This window comes from Lontra canadensis, unplaced genomic scaffold, assembly GCF_010015895.1.
Source record: "Lontra canadensis isolate GAN:19392208 unplaced genomic scaffold, GSC_riverotter_1.0 scaffold5, whole genome shotgun sequence".
Lineage (NCBI taxonomy): Eukaryota > Metazoa > Chordata > Mammalia > Carnivora > Mustelidae > Lontra > Lontra canadensis.
Genome location: NW_022630999.1, coordinates 8,648,978 through 8,669,693, shown reverse-complemented (window position 1 = coordinate 8,669,693; position 20,716 = coordinate 8,648,978). Strand labels below are relative to the sequence as shown.

The following is a 20,716-nucleotide window of genomic DNA, read 5'->3' as shown; positions in this document are numbered from 1 at the left end:
TTAAACCTCAGGAGAACTAAAGCTATTAAAAGTATAAAGGCAGTTATAACTTGGTGGGCTTTTTTCTCCTTCTAGTTTATCTTCCCACATTGGAGTAAAGACCTAGGGGTTAATCAAGGCATTCTGTTCAGGTTGTTAATTTCAGATCATTTAGAAGTATGTAGTAAAATAATCACTTCTTAAAATTTTATTTTAGAGAGAAAGAGAGTTGGGGGGTAGGAGCAGAGGGGGAGGAAATGGAGGGGGGGCAAGAATCTCAAGCTGACTCTGGGCTGAGTGCAGAGCCCAATGTGGGGCGCGATCTCACACACGACCCAAGCCAAAACCAAGAGTCAGACTTCTAACCAACTGAGCCACCTGGGTGCCCCAATAATCACTTTTCCCCCAACAAAAATAAACGCAAGGGAAATGCATTTTGCTTATGTTCTTGGAAAATGCATCCAATTTTTTATGATAGAACTTTTGTACCTTAAAAGAACTATTTGTGCTACCCTATTTCCTATTTCTTTCAGTCTTCACCTTGGAAGGACATTTTATCCCTAGTCCTAGTAATGGCAGCTGAAGTGCAGATGGTACTTTATGAAGATGATTCAGTGCAAGTGCAATATGTTGATGGTTCCAGACTGCAGCTTTCTCCGTGTGGCTCCGAATTTTTATTTGAAAAGCCACCTCCTATTTCAGCACATCCTTTAGAACAACCAGAAAGAATTCGGCAAAGGACACACTTTGTTATTAGCACTTACCGAGTGAGTAAAGATGACACAAAAATGGCTCTTTCTGATATCAGAATATTGTTAAGGTGGTCGGAATATGGAAAGTAGTTAGTATTCCAGATTACAGTCACTCTAAATTGATGTTCAAGTTATTTTACATTTTTGAAGATTACGTTTTGTATTTCTTTTTGTAGGAGCAACTACAGCGAGCCCTAGATTTTCGAAATTCTTTTGCTGTTTGCCCTTTTTTATCTGAAAGCATCATACCTTCTGAAAGAAAAAAGGTAATTTTTTAAAGCTTTTTTAATAAGTAATATTTGAGGGCAAGCAAATGGAAACAGGTAGTTGCATATTTAATCTTTTTCTTCATGAGACTTGGGAATACACACCTTGCTATAAAATGCATAGGTTTTTATTTTTCACCAGACTAGGATGTTCAGGTATGTTAAATACTGATTGAGACTCTGAAGGTACATAGTTCATCTTCCTGCCTTTTTCTTTGTAGCCAAAGATTCTACTCAGAACTTTTTTTATTGATGACTTTTTGATTCTCAGAGGTATTCAAAAGTAAGAAATTATGTGGCCATTTTTAATAGTTTTATGTGCAGTTCATGTGCAGTAGAGATGTATAATTTATAGGTATACACACTTTATTTTTTTGCTTGTATTCTATTTTGAACTTTTATGAATAATAATATAGTTATCATTTATTGAGGATTTACTATGTTCCAAGAACTAGGAATGATATTTAAAATATTTAATAAGATCAGTCAGTATGGCATGGGTTCCTAATCAGCAAAATGGATGTCCAGCCAGTCAGAATAGGTATATTCAGCCCCTTTTTTACAGGTGAGGGAATTAAATCTCAGAGAGTTTACCTAATCTTGTTCATGGACATTTTCTAAAAGGCAGTCAGGATTTGAACCCAGTGTATCTGACTCTGAAGACTGTCTTTTAATCACTTTCCACTGTTGTCATGATGGCAAAGGAGTCGAGAAAAATTGTAAGGTGTAACTTAGCCTATAAGTTAGTACTACTAACTTTTGAGTAACTTTTTTCATTGAAACTGTATAGTTTGCTGTAGTAGGATTATTAGGTAATCTAATTCTAGAAGAGAGAATTTTTTTTTAAAGATTTTATTTATTTATTTGACAGAGGTCACAAGTAGGCAGGGAGGCAGGCAGAGAGAGAGGGGGAAGCAGGCTCCCCGCTGAGCAGAGAGCCCGATGCGGGGCTCGATCCCAGGACCCTGGGATCATGACCTGAGCCGAAGGCAGAGGCTTAACCCACTGAGCCACCCAGGCGCCCCGAGAGAATTTTTTTTTTAAGATTCATTCATTTATATGAGAGAGAGAGACAGAGCGTTGAGTGAGGGGAGGGGCAGAGGGAAAGGGAGAAACTGACTGACTCCCTGCCGAGCAGGAAGCCTGATGTGGGGCTCAATGTGGGGCTCAATCCCAGGACCCTCAGACTATGACCTGAGCTGAACGCAGACACTTAATCAACTGAGCCACCCAGACTCCCTGAAGAGAGAACTTTCATTTATTTATTTTTTTCAAGATTTATTTTTTATTGTTTATTTATTTGACAGAGAGAGAGAGATGACAATTAGGCAGAGAGGCAGACAGAGAGAAAGGGGGAAGCAGGCTCCCTGCTGAGCAGAGAGCCCGATGCAGGGCTCGATCCCAGAATCCTGAGACCATGACCGGGGCCGAAAGCAGAGGCTCAACCCACTGAGCCACCCAGGCGCCCTGAAGGGTGAACTTTCTGAACTGACCATCCTTACAGCCCAGCTTTGCCATCAGTGAACACTGTACTAGCATCTGTACACATAAATAGCATATAAGTTTAAGAGGCTTTCTTGACACTAGTTTTTGTGAATTTAAGGTTTTATATAAATGGAAGCTGAAATGTTTAACTGTTGCCAAGATTAATTGATTAAAAGACTGTTACATGACACCTACTGTTTTTATCTTATATGAAGAGATGCTGTAGGCACTGGCACCAGTTACAAGTCTGTTTGCTATTGGTCAGGATCAGTTTACCTTTGAGTAATTCAGGGTTTTTTTGTTCTTAGATTTATTTATTTATTTGAGAGGGAGAGATGCAAATGGGGGAGGGGCAGAGGGTGAGAACCCCCAAGCAGACTCTGCACTGAGTGCACAGAACTCGATCTCATGACACATGAGATCATGGCCTGAGCCAAACCCAAGAACCCAATGCTCAACTGACTGAGCCACCCAGGCGCCACTAGTAAGTCAATTTAAAAAAAAAAAAACATTGCTCTTTAAACTACCTGGAATTTATTTTAAGGTATGGTATGCCAGGTGCTACTTAGGATAGATACTTTATACATGTTATCTTAGTCTATTTGATAGCCCTTTGAGATAGCTTTTCCCACATGCTATTCAGTAATTCCAGTACAATTGATTAAGTCATTCTCCCCTTCTCTCCTTGTTTTGGAAAAGTTTATGTTGTCACATGTAACATCAAGATATGCTTGATTCTGTTTCCTTATTATCTGAGTTGATCTGTCAATGATTTTTATACTAGTTCTACACCATTTAAGTTGTGATTGCTTTTAATGTAGTACATTGTGTTGTTTGTACATTGCAGTGCTGGTCTTCCCTCATTAATATTCTTTTTCAGGGTAGACTTTTGGGAAGGGCTGAAAATCTATCTCTGATCCATTGTATTTTTTTTTTTTTTTGGTGAGTTTATTGATCATCATACATTTCAAACAAAAATATGTCTAACACTAAATATAATCAAGATCATCTTTTTCTTTTTCTTCTCTTTCATTTTTTATATGTATGTGTGTGTTTATTTTACATCTCTCTAAGCGAGATAATCTTAACAATATCAAATATTCTGTGGAAAAATGCATATAGACCAACATGTGGCTCTCCGTTTTTCATTCTCTCTAGGTAGTAAAACACAAACCCAACTTCAAGAGATTTCTTCCCCAATATGTAAGCATCACATGTATGGAAACATTGGACTGTTGACAAAATACTCCCCATCTCTCTTTCTCCCCTCCACTCAGCTTATCTTCGTTGACTTCTCAGAAGTGAGATGGCCCAGTCCTGACACCGATGATGGCATGATACTAACACAGAGCGGCAGCGTGAAGATAGCATCATTGGATGGACACGCATACCTTTGCCTGCCCAGATCGCAGCATGAATTTACAGTACATTTTTTGTGTAAAGTAAGCCAGAAGCCAGACTCGTCTATAGTATTGTCAGAAAAGAAGAATCAAGCCAGAAAGGACAAGCTAGTTGAAAAATCAGGCAAAATCTGTACCTATGGAAGTTTACCAAGACAGAGACTGAAGAATAAAGAGAATGAACTTTATTGTCCACTCACGAAATCCAAGGAAACTTTAGAGAAGGAGAGCTGTACAGACGGAGCTGAAGGGAAGGAGGAGCCACCTCCGCCTGGTACCCGACACACGTGTGTATACACGTGGGTGAAGCAGCGCTGGCCTGTGGCCTCCTGTCCAGAGGAATGGAAATATCCTTTGTCTTTAGCATTTCATTTTCATAATAAAATCAGCAGTATGTCGAGAAGCGAGGCAGACACCACCCAGAGTAGAACATTCACTTCTGAGATTTCAGAGGAAAGAGGAAAAGAGGTTTCTGTTCTTCCCAGGGCCCTGCTACTCAGCTGTCCTGTCCCCCACCTGCACAGGTAATGGGAGAATGGCTCCTTTGTCATCAAGCTCTTGTCAGAGCCTGTCCTTAACTAAAGATAATTTTTCTTTCTCAGTCATCTGCTGCCATTCATAAGGGAAGTTCATTCAGTGGTCCAAAACTTTGCTCATAACCGATAGTAAATCATTTCCCTAGCCCATATGTTTTGTAGGTCCCTTACTGTCTGCCCATGCGTTGAGTTTGTGCAAGGCTGACTGTACACTGCATCCTCTGTGACGCACAGAGACTGTGGAGATGACCAGGACACAGTCCCTGCTTCTCCGGGAGCTTAGACTCTGTGAAGGTCACCGTCACTGAAAAGATGATGAAAGTGTGTTGATGGCACAGGGCTTTGGTGGTGAGCACAGAGGAACATCAGCTGCCGCTCCGTGGAGCCCATCACATGGGGGGCTGGAGCCTGGAGCTGACGGTTTGTGATTCTGGGTTCGTTCTTTCATGCCTAGTCTCAGAGGCCACGCCTGTCTTTGGTGAGCTAACTATAAATCAATTCATTGAACATTTTTTTTTAAAGATTTTTATTTATTTGACAGACAGATAGGCAGAGAGAGAGAGGAGGAGGAGGCAGGCTCCCTGCTGAGCAGAGAGCCCGATGCGAGGCTTGATCCCAGGACCCTGGGATCATGACCTGAGCCGAAGGCAGAGGCTTTAACCACTGAGCCACCCAGGCGCCCCCATTGAACATTTTTGAAAAAAGCAGTGAACATTCTGTCGACTAAGAGGTCAATATCCTCTCTAAGGAGTGCAGTAGTGATGGTAATAGCTGACGCGAGGTGCCTATGTGCCAGGCACCCCGGCAGTGCACCTGTTGGGTTAGCATAGGAATTGCATGAGGTGAGTACTATTATCACCCCATTTTATAGAGGAACTTGAGACACAGGAAGGTTAAGTAACCCGAGCAGAGTCACATAGCTAGTGTGTGCAGAATTGGGCTTTGATCCAGATAGTCTCTTAGGATATATTTGTTATTTAAAGCAAAACAGGGGAGTGATTTTCAGGCTTGTCATGATTATCTAGTTAAAATTGGAAGTTCTAGTATTTTAAGTACACACTGAAAGAGATTTAGGCTTCTGAATGAACAGTTTTCAATAACTTGCCACTAACCTCAGATTAAAGTCCATTTTCTTTAAACCTGTCTAAACAGGCCTTCCATTTTCTTTATTTATTTATTTATTTATTTATTTATTTTTTTAAAGATTTTATTTATTTATTTGACAGGGAGATCACAAGCAGGCAGAGAGGCAGGCAGAGAGAGAGGAGGAAGCAGGCTCCCCGCCGAGCAGAGAGCCCGATGCGGGGCTCGATCCCAGGACTCCGAGATCATGACCTGAGCCGAAGGCAGCAGCTTAACCCACTGAGCCACCCAGGCGCCCCGGCCTTCCATTTTCTGATCTCTTCCTACATCTGTAATCCTCACCACTTCCCTTGCTCTTTCTACTCTTGCTCAACTGGCCTTTTTAGAATTTCTAGAATGCCTGTCCAAGCTTTGTTTCACCGCTGCATCTGCTCTTTTCTCAGCCAGGAACACTGCTTTCTCTTTCCCAGCTCGCTAACTTGTGCACATTTGCAGGTCTCAGTGGAAGCCTTTCTTCCTTCGGGTTGTTGTCCTAAAGTCCCCAGACAGGATTAGGTTCTTCTACAATCCCATAGCATCCAGTAACTTTCCTTTCTTTGTGTTCTGTGTCTACTGTTTAACATCCCTACTTGATAGGCATCTTCACTGAGGGCAGTGACTGTGTCTGCTTTTTTGGGTGTTATATCCCTAGTGTGAATGACATAGATAATGCAGTAAATATATGTCATTTGAATCCTAAATTTTAAAGGTTAGTAAAACTGTTAATTTATAAAATTGTGCTGAGATTGAATAGGGAGATTGTTAAAAATACTGAAGACAATACATGGAAACATAACAAAAGTTTTCGATTTCCTTCCTACGCTTTTATATTAATTTTTACTTTTCTTTGATCTAACAAGTTAAGCAAGAAATACATCTTGTTACAGTAGCACTATTTTGTTGACTTCTAAAGGTAATTATGTTGAGTGACCAGAATTGCAAGCTTGTATTTTGCCCTTCACAGGTGGAATTTTTGTGACTCACTTTCAGAAAGACAGATGAATGAAGAATATTCCTATCCCGAGCTGGTGAAAGTGGTTTGGTACAAAGGTGTAACTTACCGGTAAGGCACCTGTGTTGGAGTGGGAGCTCTTTAGCGATGTCAGAGGGGAGGGAGGCAGACAGACTCCCGCAAAAGGACACTTAGGCGGGGGCCATCTTTCTTCTGTTTGGTCCTAAATTTTATAGGTCTCAAAACGTCGTTTTATGAGTGCACATAGGGGTCCTGTGACTGATTCACATTAACCATATTCACAGGATTTTTGTGACAACTTCAGAGCCAGAGAGGATTAGTTTTGCTGGTGAATGGAATACTCATGTCAGTTAGGATACCACTTCCCAACATTAGGGGATCTAGTTGTCTGAATTAGTCACATCAAAATATTGCCTGTTGAGTGTGGAATTAGAGAAGATTAGAGGCTCCTCTGTGTCTGCATTATTCCACTGAATTATTCCTACCACACCACAAAGTATACCTCTCTGGTGACTAGAATGCTAATATTGGCTAGATTCAGGATTTCACTACTATAAATAATGCTAGAAGAGCCCTGCACAATTTTGTTCTTTGGGCCCTCCTTTTTTAGATGAAAGCCCACTCCCTCCTGACAACATATTCTTCATATATTTTTTTAAAATGGACTTGGCTGAAGTTTTTACATGTTATATACCCAATACCTTAAGTGTAGTTGGCTGCCTCAGATGTGATCAGTCACCTTCTCTTAGAGGTGGCGCCTTTCACACATGGCTAATGTCATTCATCAGGTACTGATTCTGCTAGTTTTATTATTGAAGAGTAATCCTATTTTCAGGATCTGAAGTTGTCATATTTAACTTCTTTGCAGTGGGCATTTCTTTGGTAATCAGTATATGCTGGCTACAGTGATTGGCAGTGGGGATACCAGGATGATAAGATGCCTGACTTCCAAAAACTAGACTCAGTTGTTGAAATAGGTATATTAATCAGTTCTATGTGTTCTATTTATCGTTTGCAAAAAAATTAATTTAGCTGGTTGGGTGCAGAGTATGAAATTATCCCTTTTGCTGGATAGGCAAAATCCCATACTACTCTGTTTATTTGTTTGTTTGCTCTCATTTATGTTTTAATCTCAATTGGGAAAAAATTTAATGATTATTTTTCTTCCTTAGACTAAACCATAAAAATGTGAACTCAATAGAGATTTATCCTGGAGATGGATCTGTTTTCAAGTCAGAGGGAGCTTATTTTGGGAGGTATTTTACATATTATTCCATTCAAGAAGGATCAGAAGAGGTAAGCTGACAATTAGGTCTCAGCTCAAGAATTTGTATATAGCTGTTTCTAAATAATTTTGAATATATGTAGGAAATCTGATCTTTACATAACATTGCTTGCCTACACAGTCTGGAGAATTCATATAACCTTTTGCCAACATTATCACAATGATTACTAACCACCTTATTTTTACTGCATTCTTATCCTCTATTCTGCCAGTCATTTGCCTAAGTAATTCGTGTTAATTTTTTTAAAGATTTTCTTCTTAAGTAAGCTCCACACCCAAGGTAGGGCTCGAACTTACAACCTTGAGATCAAGAGTCACACATTCTACTGACTGAGCCAGGTGGGTGCCCCAATTTATGTTTAAATCAGAAGTTAATCTATGACATGAGAAGTCATAGAATTTATCAATAAGGAAACACTAAAACCAGCAGCAATACTTTGAATCAGTATTCTTTTTTGAATTAAAATATGTACATTAAAAGCACATTCTTTTTTTTTCTACCAGGTAACTGTTTGCATATTTAAAATACCTCTCAGCTTCTAAATCTTTATATACAACTAGAAAGTTGAACAAGGGGCACCTGACCAATACAGTTGGTTGGGCCTCCAACTCTTGATTTTGGCTTATGTTGTGATCTCAATGTTGTGGGATTGAGCCCCGTGGTGGGCTCCACGCTGAGCGTGGAGTCTGCTTGGGATTGCCTCTCCCTCAGTCCCTCCCCACACTCTTTTAAAAAAAAAAGAAAGAAAGTTGAACAAGATTGTCCTCTGTTTTGAAAACAGTGAAACATAATGATATATTTAATCTATCAGACCAAAATGTAATCATGTGGCTATATTGTTAATTGTCTAAATTTGCTTGTTCCCAATCTGACATGTGACATCCACCGTTATGTAAGGATCACCATAGGATCACCTGGCTTTGCTTTGCAGGACGGAACATAATGAATATGTTTTCTTTCCATATTACAGAGGGGAAATTGGAGTGATAAATTGTCAGTTTTTCCATCTATACTTCCCACTGTCCCCTCCACTCCCTATTTATATTTAAAAAAAAAATTTTTTTTTTTAAAGATTTTATTTATTTATTTGACAGACAGAGATCACAAGTAGGCAGAGAGGCAGGCAGAGAGAGAGGTGGAGGCAGGCTCCCGGCTGAGCAGAGAGCCCCATGCGGGGCTCGATCCCAGGACCTTGCGATCATGACCTGAGCTGAAGGCAGAGGCTTAACCCACTGAGCCACCCAGGCGCCCATCCCTATTTATATTTTAAGTAAATCCCAAATATCTTTCCATTCATTAATATTTTTTTATATATAACATATATATAGGAACAGATTTCCCACTGGGTCTATTTGTAGGAAAGTATTCATTTATTCAGTACATGTTATTTGAATACTCCTAGGCAGACATTCTGTCAGGCACTGGGTACAATGAAGAGCTCCTACCCTGAAGGGTTCATAACTTAGTAGTCAGATAAGCAAATGAGTAAATGAAATGAAATGAACGTGTCACCAGTAGTGTGTGTGTGTGTGTGTGTGTGTGTGTGTGTGTGTGTAGTGCATGAGACAATCAAGTAAACAGGCAAGTAGAGTAGGTATGTGTACCTCTACTGCTGACTGCTATGTACTGGGAGTTTGAAAATGTACAAGATAAATACGGTACATCTTCCTGGAGCTTCAGTTTTACTCAAAGGTATAAAGGTGAGGGATGATCTTCTTTTTTTTTTTTTTTAAGATTTTATTTATTGAGAGCAAGAAAGCACGAGTCGGGGGAGGGGGAGAGGGAGAGGGAGAAACAGACTCCTGCCAAGCAAGGAGCCTGACACAGTGCTTGACTCCAGGACCCTGAGATCTCAACCTGAGCTGAAGGTAGACGTTTAACCAACTGAGCCACCCAGGTTCCTCTGGGATGATAATTTTTATACTGAAGCAAATATATCAGGGAGGAGAAACACGAGATTTTGGGATAAAACAGAAGGTCCAGATGAATTGTGCTTTTGTGGTGGACCACTTTGGGCGGGTTTCACTCTCACACCTCTGTGAGCAACACTTCACTTCACCTCTGTCCACTGGAGTGAAGAGATTTAGAAATCCTGTCTTTTCGGGATAAAATTGTTGGCCCCTTACTTTAACCCATACTCGAAAATAAATTCCAGATGGATTAAAGGGCTAAATGTAAGAAACCAAACTTTCTCATGGTCAGGAAAAAATATGGAAGAACGGGGCTTATAATCTCGGGAGAGGAGAGGTCTTCTGAAGTACAACACAAAACACTGGAAGGCATAAAATAAAAGCTTGGCAACCATGAAGTTTTCAAACTTATGTTAAATTTTAAATATTTAACTTCTGTTAAATGAGATGAAGCTAAAAAGATAAGCAAAGGCCTAGAAGAAAATATTCTGCATTACAAATCAGAATAAAAAGACCAAAAACAAAAAAACCTCTCATAGAAAAATGAGCGAACCGTAAGAATGGTTACGCCATAGAAAAGACAATATAAATAACTCCTAGTATGTGGAAACATTAAGGTTTACTGCTTGCATCAAAGAAATACAAATTAAAATAACATATTTTTCACTCATGGAATTGTCGAGAGGTTGATAGTGTCTACTGTGGGCAAGGGTGTGGTGAAAAGGGTGCTTTCATAGCACTGCTTGGAGTATAAATTGATTCTTTCCTTCAGGAAGGACAATGTGATAATATCAAGTTAAATTGGCTAGAAACCCTGCCTCTTAGTATCTATCCTAGCAGAATATTAGCAGGTATACACATAGAAATATGGCCAGGGATGTGGACTGTAGCATTGCCTGTAGTAACAAAAAACTGGAGGCAGTCGAAATGCATCAGTAGAGAAATGGTGAAATGAGCTGTGTGGTCAGATTATGGGGATGCTGTGCAGCAGTTTAAAGGAATGAGGAAAATGTAGATGCAGAGAGAGAGAGAGTTTGAAAGATCTCCAAGACACCGTGAAAAAGGAAAGTTACAGAAAAACATGTATAGTGATATCTTTTGTAAAGAACAAAAACCCCAAACCCAAATATGACTGTATATAGTACACATGTAAATGCATGGGGGAAGATCTGGGCAGATAAAAACCAAACTGAAGGGATAACCTGGGTGGCTCAGTTGATGAAGCATCTGACTGTTGATTTTGGCTCAGGTCATGACCTCAGGGTTGTGAGAATGAGCCAGCATCAGGCTCTGTGCTCAAAAGGGAGTCTGCTTGAGATTCTCTCTCGCCCTCTCTTTCTGCCTCTGCCACTCATGCTCTCTCTTTCTCTCTCAAATAAATAGATAAATCTTTAAGAAAAAAAAATGAACTGAAGTGGTTACTTTTGGGGACGAGTGGGGGATTTTGTGGGGGAGGGAGAGTAGGGAGGGACTAAATCTTGTATTTTTTTTTGCTTTGTCCCTCCCCAAAATATTAGTAATATATTGCTACTTGTATACTTAAATTTTTAAATAGGAAGGATATAATTACTTCTGTAGAGATAAGAACTTGGTGCTCTGGAACCACATTAGGAGGGGCATCTGACCCAGAATGGGGGAAAAATCTTCTGGAGGATGATATGGCTGAGCTAGGATCTATAATTACATTTTATTTTATTTTTTAAGTAATCTCCACACCCAATATGGCACTCAAACTCACAACCCCAAGTCAAGAGTTGGATGGATCAAGAGTTAGATGCTCTACTCTGAGCCAAGCAGATATCCCTAGACCTATAATTTTAAAGAAGGAGTTACACAGAAGAAGAATAGAGGTTGGAAGAGTATATAGCTGAGGGAACATACTTGCTTCACTCCTTGCATGGATGGTTTCTTGTTGGTAAAATTGCTTTTTAAGTGTCACCTCCTCAAGGAGGCTTTTCCTGACTATCCAAATTAGAGAAACTACCTATGACACTGTCATGGTTCCCTCCTCTTTTTTTTTTCTTCCCAGCAATTAATACTATGCGACATTTTCTTACTGATTAATGTTCATTTACTAACTAGCCCACACTAGAAGTAAGCCCTGTCTTGTTCAACACACCGTTACTGCTAGAGCAGTAGATAAACGTCACTTAACTAGAGGCTGGGGTGAGTGTGGAGTGTGGACGGAAATGAAAATGCTATACATAGACGGAATGCTAGAGAGATCTAATGTTGGGGGGAATGTCCAGGGAAAAAACTAAACCATGAAGTTGGGCCAGCTCATAAATGGGGCATGGGAAACTATATTGCTTTTGCAGAGCCGCTGAAGGATTTAAGTAGGGAAATGGCATCCTATTTTTGTTAGGTCGTTTCAGAGGACGATAAACTGGAGTGGGGAAGGGGTAGACCAGTTAGAAGACATGTATAGCAGTTCAGGGAAGGAAGTATGAGGACTAGGCAGTGGTAATGAGAATGATGGTGATGGGAATGGACACAAGAAATATTAAGGAAACAGAACTGATGACTGGATAGTGGGGATGAGGAAGGAGTTAAAAATGATGACAGATTATTGAATAAATCAGTGAGTGGTGGTGCCAAGCACATTATTAAGCCAAAATTTTATCAAATCTAAATTGTTTTGATGATGGCTGCTTTTTGATCTTACCAGGAGTCATCAATAAAACATTTAAATTCTATTAGATCTCAACCCCATTTGCCTAAAAGTAAGATACTCTTAATTATAAGGTATATCCAGATTTCAGAGGTGTTAAATTGTGAAAAATGAGCATCTTAGAATTGATGAAATGGAGGAGTAGAAAAGACAAGAACTCTTGGGATGCTTGGGTGACTCAGTCCATTAAGTGTCTGCCTTCGGCTCAGGTCATGATCCCAGGGTTCTGGGATACAGTCCTGCATCAGGCTTCTTGCTCAGTAGGGAGCCTGCTTCTCCCTCTCCTTCTACTTCTTCCCCTGCTTGTGCTCTCTTTCTTCCTCTCTCTGACAAATAAATACATAAAATCTTAAAAACAAACAAACAAACAAACCAAGATCTCTCAAGGAACTCAGTATCCAATAGAGAAAGATATAAATAGTTAAAATCCAATAGTTTGAGTGCCTATCATGTGCCTTAGAACATTGCTGGGGATACAGAGGTCAGCAAAACAGACACAGCCTCTAGCTTCATGAAGTTCTATCCTAGCAGGGAAGACAGACATTAAGTAAAAAAATATTAAGTTGAAATCATAATGAAAACCAAGAAGCTAGAGTGGAGGGTACTGTGCTTGTGGACATAACTAGGTTTTACCTAGTCTGTGGACCTCAGTAATGGCTTCCCTGAGAGGAAGGGAAAGTAGGAGTTAGACAAAGGGAGATGATGGAGGAGGGAACTGAGTTCCAGGTAGAGAGAACACACCACACGTATATACGAAGTATAGAAGGAGAAAATGCGGATTTTGAAATGAAGCTCATTCCATTTTTTACATGTCAAAGTGAGATATCGAGTGGAGAAGCTTAGTAGAGGTTTAGATACTCAAGTCTACAGTCCAGGATAAAAGAGGAAGAACAATCTTTTGACGACCTACTGTATGCTAAATTCTGCCCTGGGTGCTTTATCTATGAATTATATCATTGATCCTCAGTCTAGATGGTAGGTAGTAGTATCCCCATTTCATAGATTGTAGGCGTCGTGGTTTATGAAAGTCTGCATAAGGGGCACCTGAGTGGCTCAATTGGTTGGGCCTCCAACTCTTGGTTTCAGCTGGGGTGGTGGTCTTCTCTCCTGGTTGTGAGATTGAACCTGCCTCTGTGGGGCTCCTGCTTACTGTAGAGTCTGCTCCAGATTGTTCCTCCTCCTTCTCCCCACAATGCCTGCCCTCCCTCCCCCCGCTGCCAGTTCCTGCTCCGTGCACTTTCTCTCTTAAATGAATAAATGGATAAAATCTTAAAAAACAAAAACAAAAACAAAAATGTTACATAAACCTGCCTGTCGTTACAGTTAGTAAGAGACATACCTGTGATTTGAATCCAGCTTTGTTTTAACTTCAAAGCCCATCTTCTCTCACTGATGGTAAAGTATGAATGGGCTATATTCTTTTGTGGTTCAAATTAGATCTGTGCTACTTTTTTTTTTTTAATTTATTTATTTGACAGATAGAGATCACAAGCAGGCAGAGAGGCAGGCAGAGACAGAAAGGAGGAAGCAGGCTCCCTGCTGAGCAGAGAGCCCGATGCGGGGCTCGATCCCAGGACCCTGAGATCATGACCCGAGCCGAAGGCAGAGGCTTTAACCCACTGAAACACCCAGGCGCCCCATGATCTGTGCTACTTCTTAGCCCTCAAATTTCGGTTTCCTTATCTAAAAAAAAATAGGTATTAATAGTTCTTATCTCAGAGTTGTTTTGAGGAGTAAATGAAATAAACCATGTACATTACATAGCATAGCACCTAGCATATATGTTCAATAACATATATGAATTGAACATACGAACATATATGAACAAATGAACATATATGTTCACCTAGCATATGTTCAATAAATGTTAGCTGTTGATATTATATTTATTATGCACACAACTTTGGACTCTGCTGGGATTACCCAGGAAGAGTCAGGAAATCGGAAAACAAGGCTGAATACAGAACCCTGGGGAAACACAAATATTAATGAGTCTGAGAAAGAGTGAATTCAGAGGGAATAACAAAATTTTTTTTCAATTCAAGAAGCTGAACTTATAAGGAATACGTCTTCCACAAATTGTAGCAATAGTTCTTCCATTAATAAAATATAATAAAATTATTTATTTGTTCAACTAAAATAGTTTTTTAAAACCTATATGGGCTTTTTTTTTTCCTTTTGGTCTGAGGGGTAAAGGGGGGAGCTTATATGATAAGTTTTCTGCTAATGTGTAGGAAAATTAATGTGGTTGCCATATTAAGTACAGGCAAAATTTAAAGTGTGCAGTAAATTATAGGGCATTAGAATGCAACTTTTGTAACTCTCCAGGATGAAAGCTAGACTTAAAAAAATGGGAAAAAAGGAAGAGCATAAAATACCTTTAAAAATATACCTTTTAAGGGCTTTTGATGAAGTTAAAATAACTGCTTGCCTTGTCGTAATATAAATATAAAACTGAAAAAAAAATAATGATGGCCAGGATTTATTATTGAGCTATTTCATTTTAAATTAATTTTCAGAGAGAAGAAAAGACTTATTCAGTAAATAACCTTCCTCCTGACAGACCAGGAAGTCTGTTCTCTGTGTGTTCTCTCATTAAACAGGCAACCAGGTAAGTTCTTCACATTCAACTGACTCACGTGTTTTGTGTTTGAGAATCCTGATACATTTTCTGGTGGTTAGAGTTAGATTAAGAATTTGTAGATACAATGGAAGTAAGTGTTTTGGTGAAATCGGTCAGTTTTTCTGGTCTCTTCATTTATAAAATAAGATAATCACATCATTATAACAGTTCTTCTGGCTTTGAAATTTAAAATTAAATATGGAGAAACATCCAAATATGGCAAACAAGTGGTGGTAGGAAATGAGTGCCTTTTCTCTGGGTGAGTACAGTGGGTGCATCGTCATTGTGCCTTGGAATCAGCTGAGGATTTCATGATGCCTTTTATATTTTCATGCTTTTTTATCTTCAGAGTAATAGAGATTCTGAAAATGAAGTGTAGTTTGGTACTTTGGCTCATATGTTTTTAAAATTCTACTAACTAATCTGTGGCAATCAGAACCATGAAAGTGTATTGTTGGATTAAATTATTTTTTTTTAAAGATTTTATTTATTTATTTGACAGACGGAAATCACAAGTAGGCAGAGAAGCAGGCAGAGAGAGAGGGAGAGGAGGAAGCAGGTTCCCCGCTGAGCAGAGAGCCCGATGCGGGGCTGGATCCCAGGACCCTGGGATCATGACCTGAGCCAAAGGCAGAGGCTTTAACCCACTGAGCCACCCAGGTGCCCCTAAATTATTTTTACAAATGTCTAAGCAACTTGCAAGCTAGATTTGAAAGAGCAAGATTGGTAATTTGATTTCCCACAGACAGTTGATCCACCTCCCTAGCACTCTGAGACAATAGAAAGGAGCACCTGAAAATTCTCTCCATTTGGAGTCATTTCATTGCTAAAAAAAAATCAGAGGAACGGGGCACCTGGGTGGCTCAGTGGGTTAAAGCAACCCCCTTCCAGGGGAATAGAGGATTTCTGGAAGAAAAGTGTTCTGAACATATTTTAGTGGAAATGAAATTTAGTGGAAATGGAAATTTACTTGCCTAACATGTTGTAGAGTAGTGAGAATGCATTGCTAGAATTGGAAAATGCCATTATTTGCAAATGTTTAAGTACTGTTTTTCATGTTCACAGAATTCTTCAACATTGTACCAAGACAAGCCTTTCTTTAAGCCATAATTATCGTATATGCTGCTGGAAAATGGTATCTTAAAATTATTATTCTTATTACTCTTTTAAAGATTTTTATTTTTAAGTAATCTCTATACTCAGTTTAGGGCCTGAACTCACAATCCTGAGATCAAGAGGTCACATGCTCCACTGACTGAGACAGCCAGGGGCCCCTTAAAATTATTTTAAAAGGAAGATTTTTAAATTATTTTATTGTTTGCATACATACCTCTAAGTTCAAGTTACTTTCATCTAAGTCAAGTGAGAAATTCTTTGTAACATTAATATTGCTTTATTAAGAAAAATATCCACTTACTAGAAAAACTCTGCAAAGTCCAGCTTTTATGTTACACTTTGTCTGTAATTTGTGTTTCTTTTTTCTTAGTGGAGAAAGAGGGCAGGGGAATTGATTGGATTTGAAGTATGTGGAAACGTAGTTATCTTAAACTATGATATTACAGTATTCTGTTGTATTTCCATAATTGTAAAAGTAAATTCTTTAACATTGACTTAAAGGAAATGATTCTCAGACTTTGATTTCTGTATCTGTACTAATTTAGTTACAAACCTATATGTTGCTGTAGTTCCTAATGTTTTTCTGTGTTCTACGTAAAATTCAGCAGAACCGTGACTTTCCAAAGATATTAGAACTTAAACTGCTTGTCATAGACTAATTTGGGTATCCACTTCTGAAATAGTCAAAATATATGTAAGAATTCTACAGTATCCAACTTCTGAATAAAGTTGCTTCAGAATTTCGTAATTATTTAAGTCAATAATGGATAACTCTCTTTCCTGCTATTTTTATTAACTTGGTTTTAGGTACCTGGGATAAAGGATAACAATATACTGCCTTTGCTTTTGAGAGAATCATTCATACCCAGTGTGGGAAGATTTCTTGCATACTCTGATGACAAAGTACATGCTCTCTTTTTAGATGGCATTACTCTGACCCTAAATTGGAATTTCAGCTCTTTTATGGAAAAGATACAGGTGATTATATTTCAGACTGAAATCTTTTTTTCATTTTTTTAATCTGTGGAAATAGAACAAAGAAAATAAAGTACCACACTATTTCAATTTATTTTTTGAAGTGTAAAATCCGTTAAGTTTTAGTGATCTCATTGGATTTCCTAGCAAAAACCAGAAAGGATGACAAATAATCATTCTTATAAAGGTAATGGATTATATAGAGAAGGACTGGTATAGAGGAGTGGTTAAATAATACCATAATCCTTGTAAAAGATAAATTTTAAATTAATTAAAATAAACCTTTAATGATTCATCTACTTATTATTTTTTAAATTGAAAAATTAGAGAGGCTTTTGTTGCATTTTATGTTTGTTTCAGTTTTGAAATTATAAAACTTACCTTTCCTCCTTGCTTCTTAAGGTAGATCAAGGTCTCAACTTAGGTTGGGGTAGGTTAACTTTTCCCGATGGACAAGATCAGTTAATTCAGATTGAACATCCTGGACCATATAAAAGGTACTGAAAAGCAGTTTTAAAAATTCTCCCCACCCCCCCTTTTTTTTAAAGATTTTATTTATTTATTTGACAGAGAGAGAGAGAGAATAAGAGAGAACAAGCAGGGGGAGCGGCAGGGAGAGAAAGAGGGAAAAGCAGGCTCCCTGCTGAGCAGAGAGCCCTACTCGGGGCTCAATCCCAGGATCCTCGGATCGTGAACTGAGCTGAAGGCAGAGGCTTAACCTACTGAGCCCCTAAAAATTATTTTTATGATAGTAATAACTTTTCCTCTTAGATGGGAAGCATATAAACATTATTTAAATGTTATAGATATTTTTAGTTTTTCCAGGTAGATAATGTGCATGATGTTATTCTAGCAGGTTTCAGAATTTACAGTAATACTGGCATCTAGCATAACTAAATAAATCAAGTCAGCTTTAATCATTTCCATTTGTATTCAAGTGGTTTGTCAAAATAAATGTTTTCAATATAACTGACTTGCTGTGGAAATTGGACTGTGGAAAGCTGTGTTACCAATTAATTAATTCCTTAACCAATTTGAGGTAAGGTTTACACAAATAACTAAACTTGGGTATATTTCTGTAAAGTGGAATAAAATAATTTGCTGATGCTTAAGATGGAGAAGATTCCTGAAATCAGCTTTTTATGAAATGGTTTTTTTCTTTTGGTTTATGTAATTTGTTATAACCAGTCAACTTGAACATTCTCGACATGTTACTGATTTTACTTGAGAATATTCACAAAAGAATTGCTTTTTTTACCTCACGAATTTATTTTTCCGGAGGGGGATTGGGATTTATTGCATTTTGGTTTAAATGCTCCAATATTCATTGCTGGCTTGAATAATTTGCATCAAAAATTTAGTGTCTTAGGGCCCCTGGGTGGCTCAGTTGGTGAAGTGTCTGACTCTTGATTTTGGCTAAGGTCATGATCTTGGGGTTGTGGGATCAAGCCCCAAGTCTGCTTGAGATTCTCTTCCTGTCCCTCAGCCCTTCCCCTCCCTCTGCTTGCATGCGCACCCAAGCATATACTCTCTCTGTCTAAAATAAAGAAATCTTTTTAAAAAACTACAGTATTTGGCAAACATTACTATTATTATGTTTCAGCTCATCACTTCAGATCATTGATACTTGTTTTGTATATTCAGTGAGTTATATATAATTATACATTTATAATGTATAAATTATAAATTTATGGGTGTGTTCTGGTTATAATTATATTTATATATAAATATAATTTATATTTAATTTATAAATTATAAATTTACATAAATAAATTTATAAAAATTTATATATAAATATATAATTATACATTTATAATGTATACATTATATACTAACGGGTGTGTTCTGGTTTAAATTTTATTTTTTTATTTTTGATGGGTTTCTTTTTTTTTTTTAATTTTAGAAAGCAAATGCTCACTTGTCTTAATGTGTAAAGACATTTTCATTATAAAACATAATGAAACTCATTTTACTTTGTAAAACTAAAAGGAGACTTTAGACATTTAAATTTGAATTTTGAGTGAAATCCAAGTATCACTTTGTTCTGATTCTTAAATCTCATCTTTATTAATCATGACTATGAGTAAATCATTTTATCCTTGATGAATAATGAAAAAAACTTGCCTTTTCCATTTCCTTTAAAAAAGATTTAAAAAATTGCCCACTTGGGAATTTATCCTTTTCCCCCAAGTTGTCTTAATAATTTTTCCTTTCTAAAAAATGCTTTTATAAATATTACACAAGCTCATTTCAAATATTTCTTTTAATGTTTTCAATCTAGATATGTGACAGCAGTTATATCATGGTGCAGAAGACTGACCCAAACTAGTCAGAGAGAGATGCCCACACATCCTTCATCTTCTCTTGTTGAAGAAAATTGGTATGTATATTTCTTTTAAATTTCATCTGTGTAGGAGAGACACAAAAATTAAAAACATCAAATGGTAAACTCTAAGACTTCCTGATAGCTTAAGCTTGAAAATAATTTATCTTTAATCAGATATTTATTACATTTCACCATATTTTATCTGAAGGGCAGAAAATTGCATTGAAAATTTCATATCAAAATGCGTGATTCCTTTAATGTGATAAATTCATCCTGAAAACTTTATGGAAAAGTTTAAAGGCTTTTTTTTTTTTTTAAGTTTTTATTTATTTATTTGACAGGCAGAGATCACAAGCAGGCAGAGAGGCAGGCAGAGAGAGAGGAAGGGAAGCAGGCTCCCTGCTGAGTAGAGAGCCTGATGTGGGGCTCGATCCCACGACTCTGGGATCATGACCCAAGCCAAAGGCAGAGGCTTTAACCCACTGAGCCACTCAGGCGCCCCTAAAGGGGTTTTTTTAAATTTTAGTAATATTAAGAGAAGTAAAATGTTGACTAACATAATAAACTTTCAGAAAAAGTTGATTTTGAAATCATTTCTATCGTATTAATTACCTATCCCATATTAATTGGAAAATCAACAAATAAAGTATTTTTAGTCCCTCTTGTGTGCCTTTCAGTGAGCAGGGGATTGGGCTTCAAAGGAATATTTAGGGAAGTTAAGTCATTTCAGGGAAGGAACAAGGGCAGAAGTAAAAAACATGTTTTGTCCTATGAAGACAGGAAGAAAACAGTTTTTATGGAGCAGATGCTATCTGTTCGATGGATAGGAATGGATCTTGTGATCAGTAGAGGAGCTCAGACTTGATGGAATTACTAGATTGTAAGTAGAACGAATCTTAGAAAGGTCATTAGGAAGGTTAGTATCACTGAGCGGATAATCTGAGTACACAGGTATCCCCCGCTTTTCGAAAGTTTGTGTTATTACACCACTGCGCTTTTACGAAAGACCTCCATCAGTTTGTTCCCGATTTTCTCGGGACCCACCACCCTGAACACGCCTGATCTTGTCTGATCTCAGAAACTAAGCAGGGTGGGGCCCCATTAGTACTTGGATGGGGGTATGTACCTGTTTTTGCTAACCAAAAGAAATCCAAAAATGATTTTTGGTTTTAAGAAAAAAGGCAAAAAGTGAAAATAGCATTCAGTATTTTTCCGCGAGCTCTTATAGAGAGGCAGCTTGTACTCCGAGCCGGGAGAGTGGCACCTCGGAGCTCCTTGCCTGGAAACTACACTCAG

The 20,716-nt window shown here is 38.1% G+C and overlaps 1 protein-coding gene across 4 annotated transcripts in view; it reads left to right on the top strand.

Moving 5' to 3' along the window:
- Positions 1-20,716, top strand: part of CUNH5orf34 (chromosome unknown C5orf34 homolog) — a 33,143-nt gene that overhangs the window by 4,199 nt on the left and 8,228 nt on the right. The window contains exons 2-12 of one of the 4 annotated variants that reach the window (XM_032851425.1): positions 513-746; positions 908-997; positions 3,760-4,406; positions 6,505-6,603; positions 7,686-7,809; positions 14,900-14,991; positions 16,069-16,138; positions 16,490-16,525; positions 16,927-17,097; positions 17,497-17,591; positions 19,376-19,474. In XM_032851425.1, the coding sequence (XP_032707316.1) occupies positions 552-746; positions 908-997; positions 3,760-4,406; positions 6,505-6,603; positions 7,686-7,809; positions 14,900-14,991; positions 16,069-16,138; positions 16,490-16,525; positions 16,927-17,097; positions 17,497-17,591; positions 19,376-19,474 (1,718 nt within the window). In that variant the 5' untranslated portion in view covers positions 513-551. Of the gene's footprint in view, positions 1-512; positions 747-907; positions 998-3,759; positions 4,407-6,504; positions 6,604-7,685; positions 7,810-14,899; positions 14,992-16,068; positions 16,139-16,489; positions 16,526-16,926; positions 17,098-17,496; positions 17,592-19,375; positions 19,475-20,716 lie in introns of those variants that run through there. The other 3 variants (XM_032851426.1, XM_032851428.1, XM_032851427.1) reach the window with 3 other exon arrangements.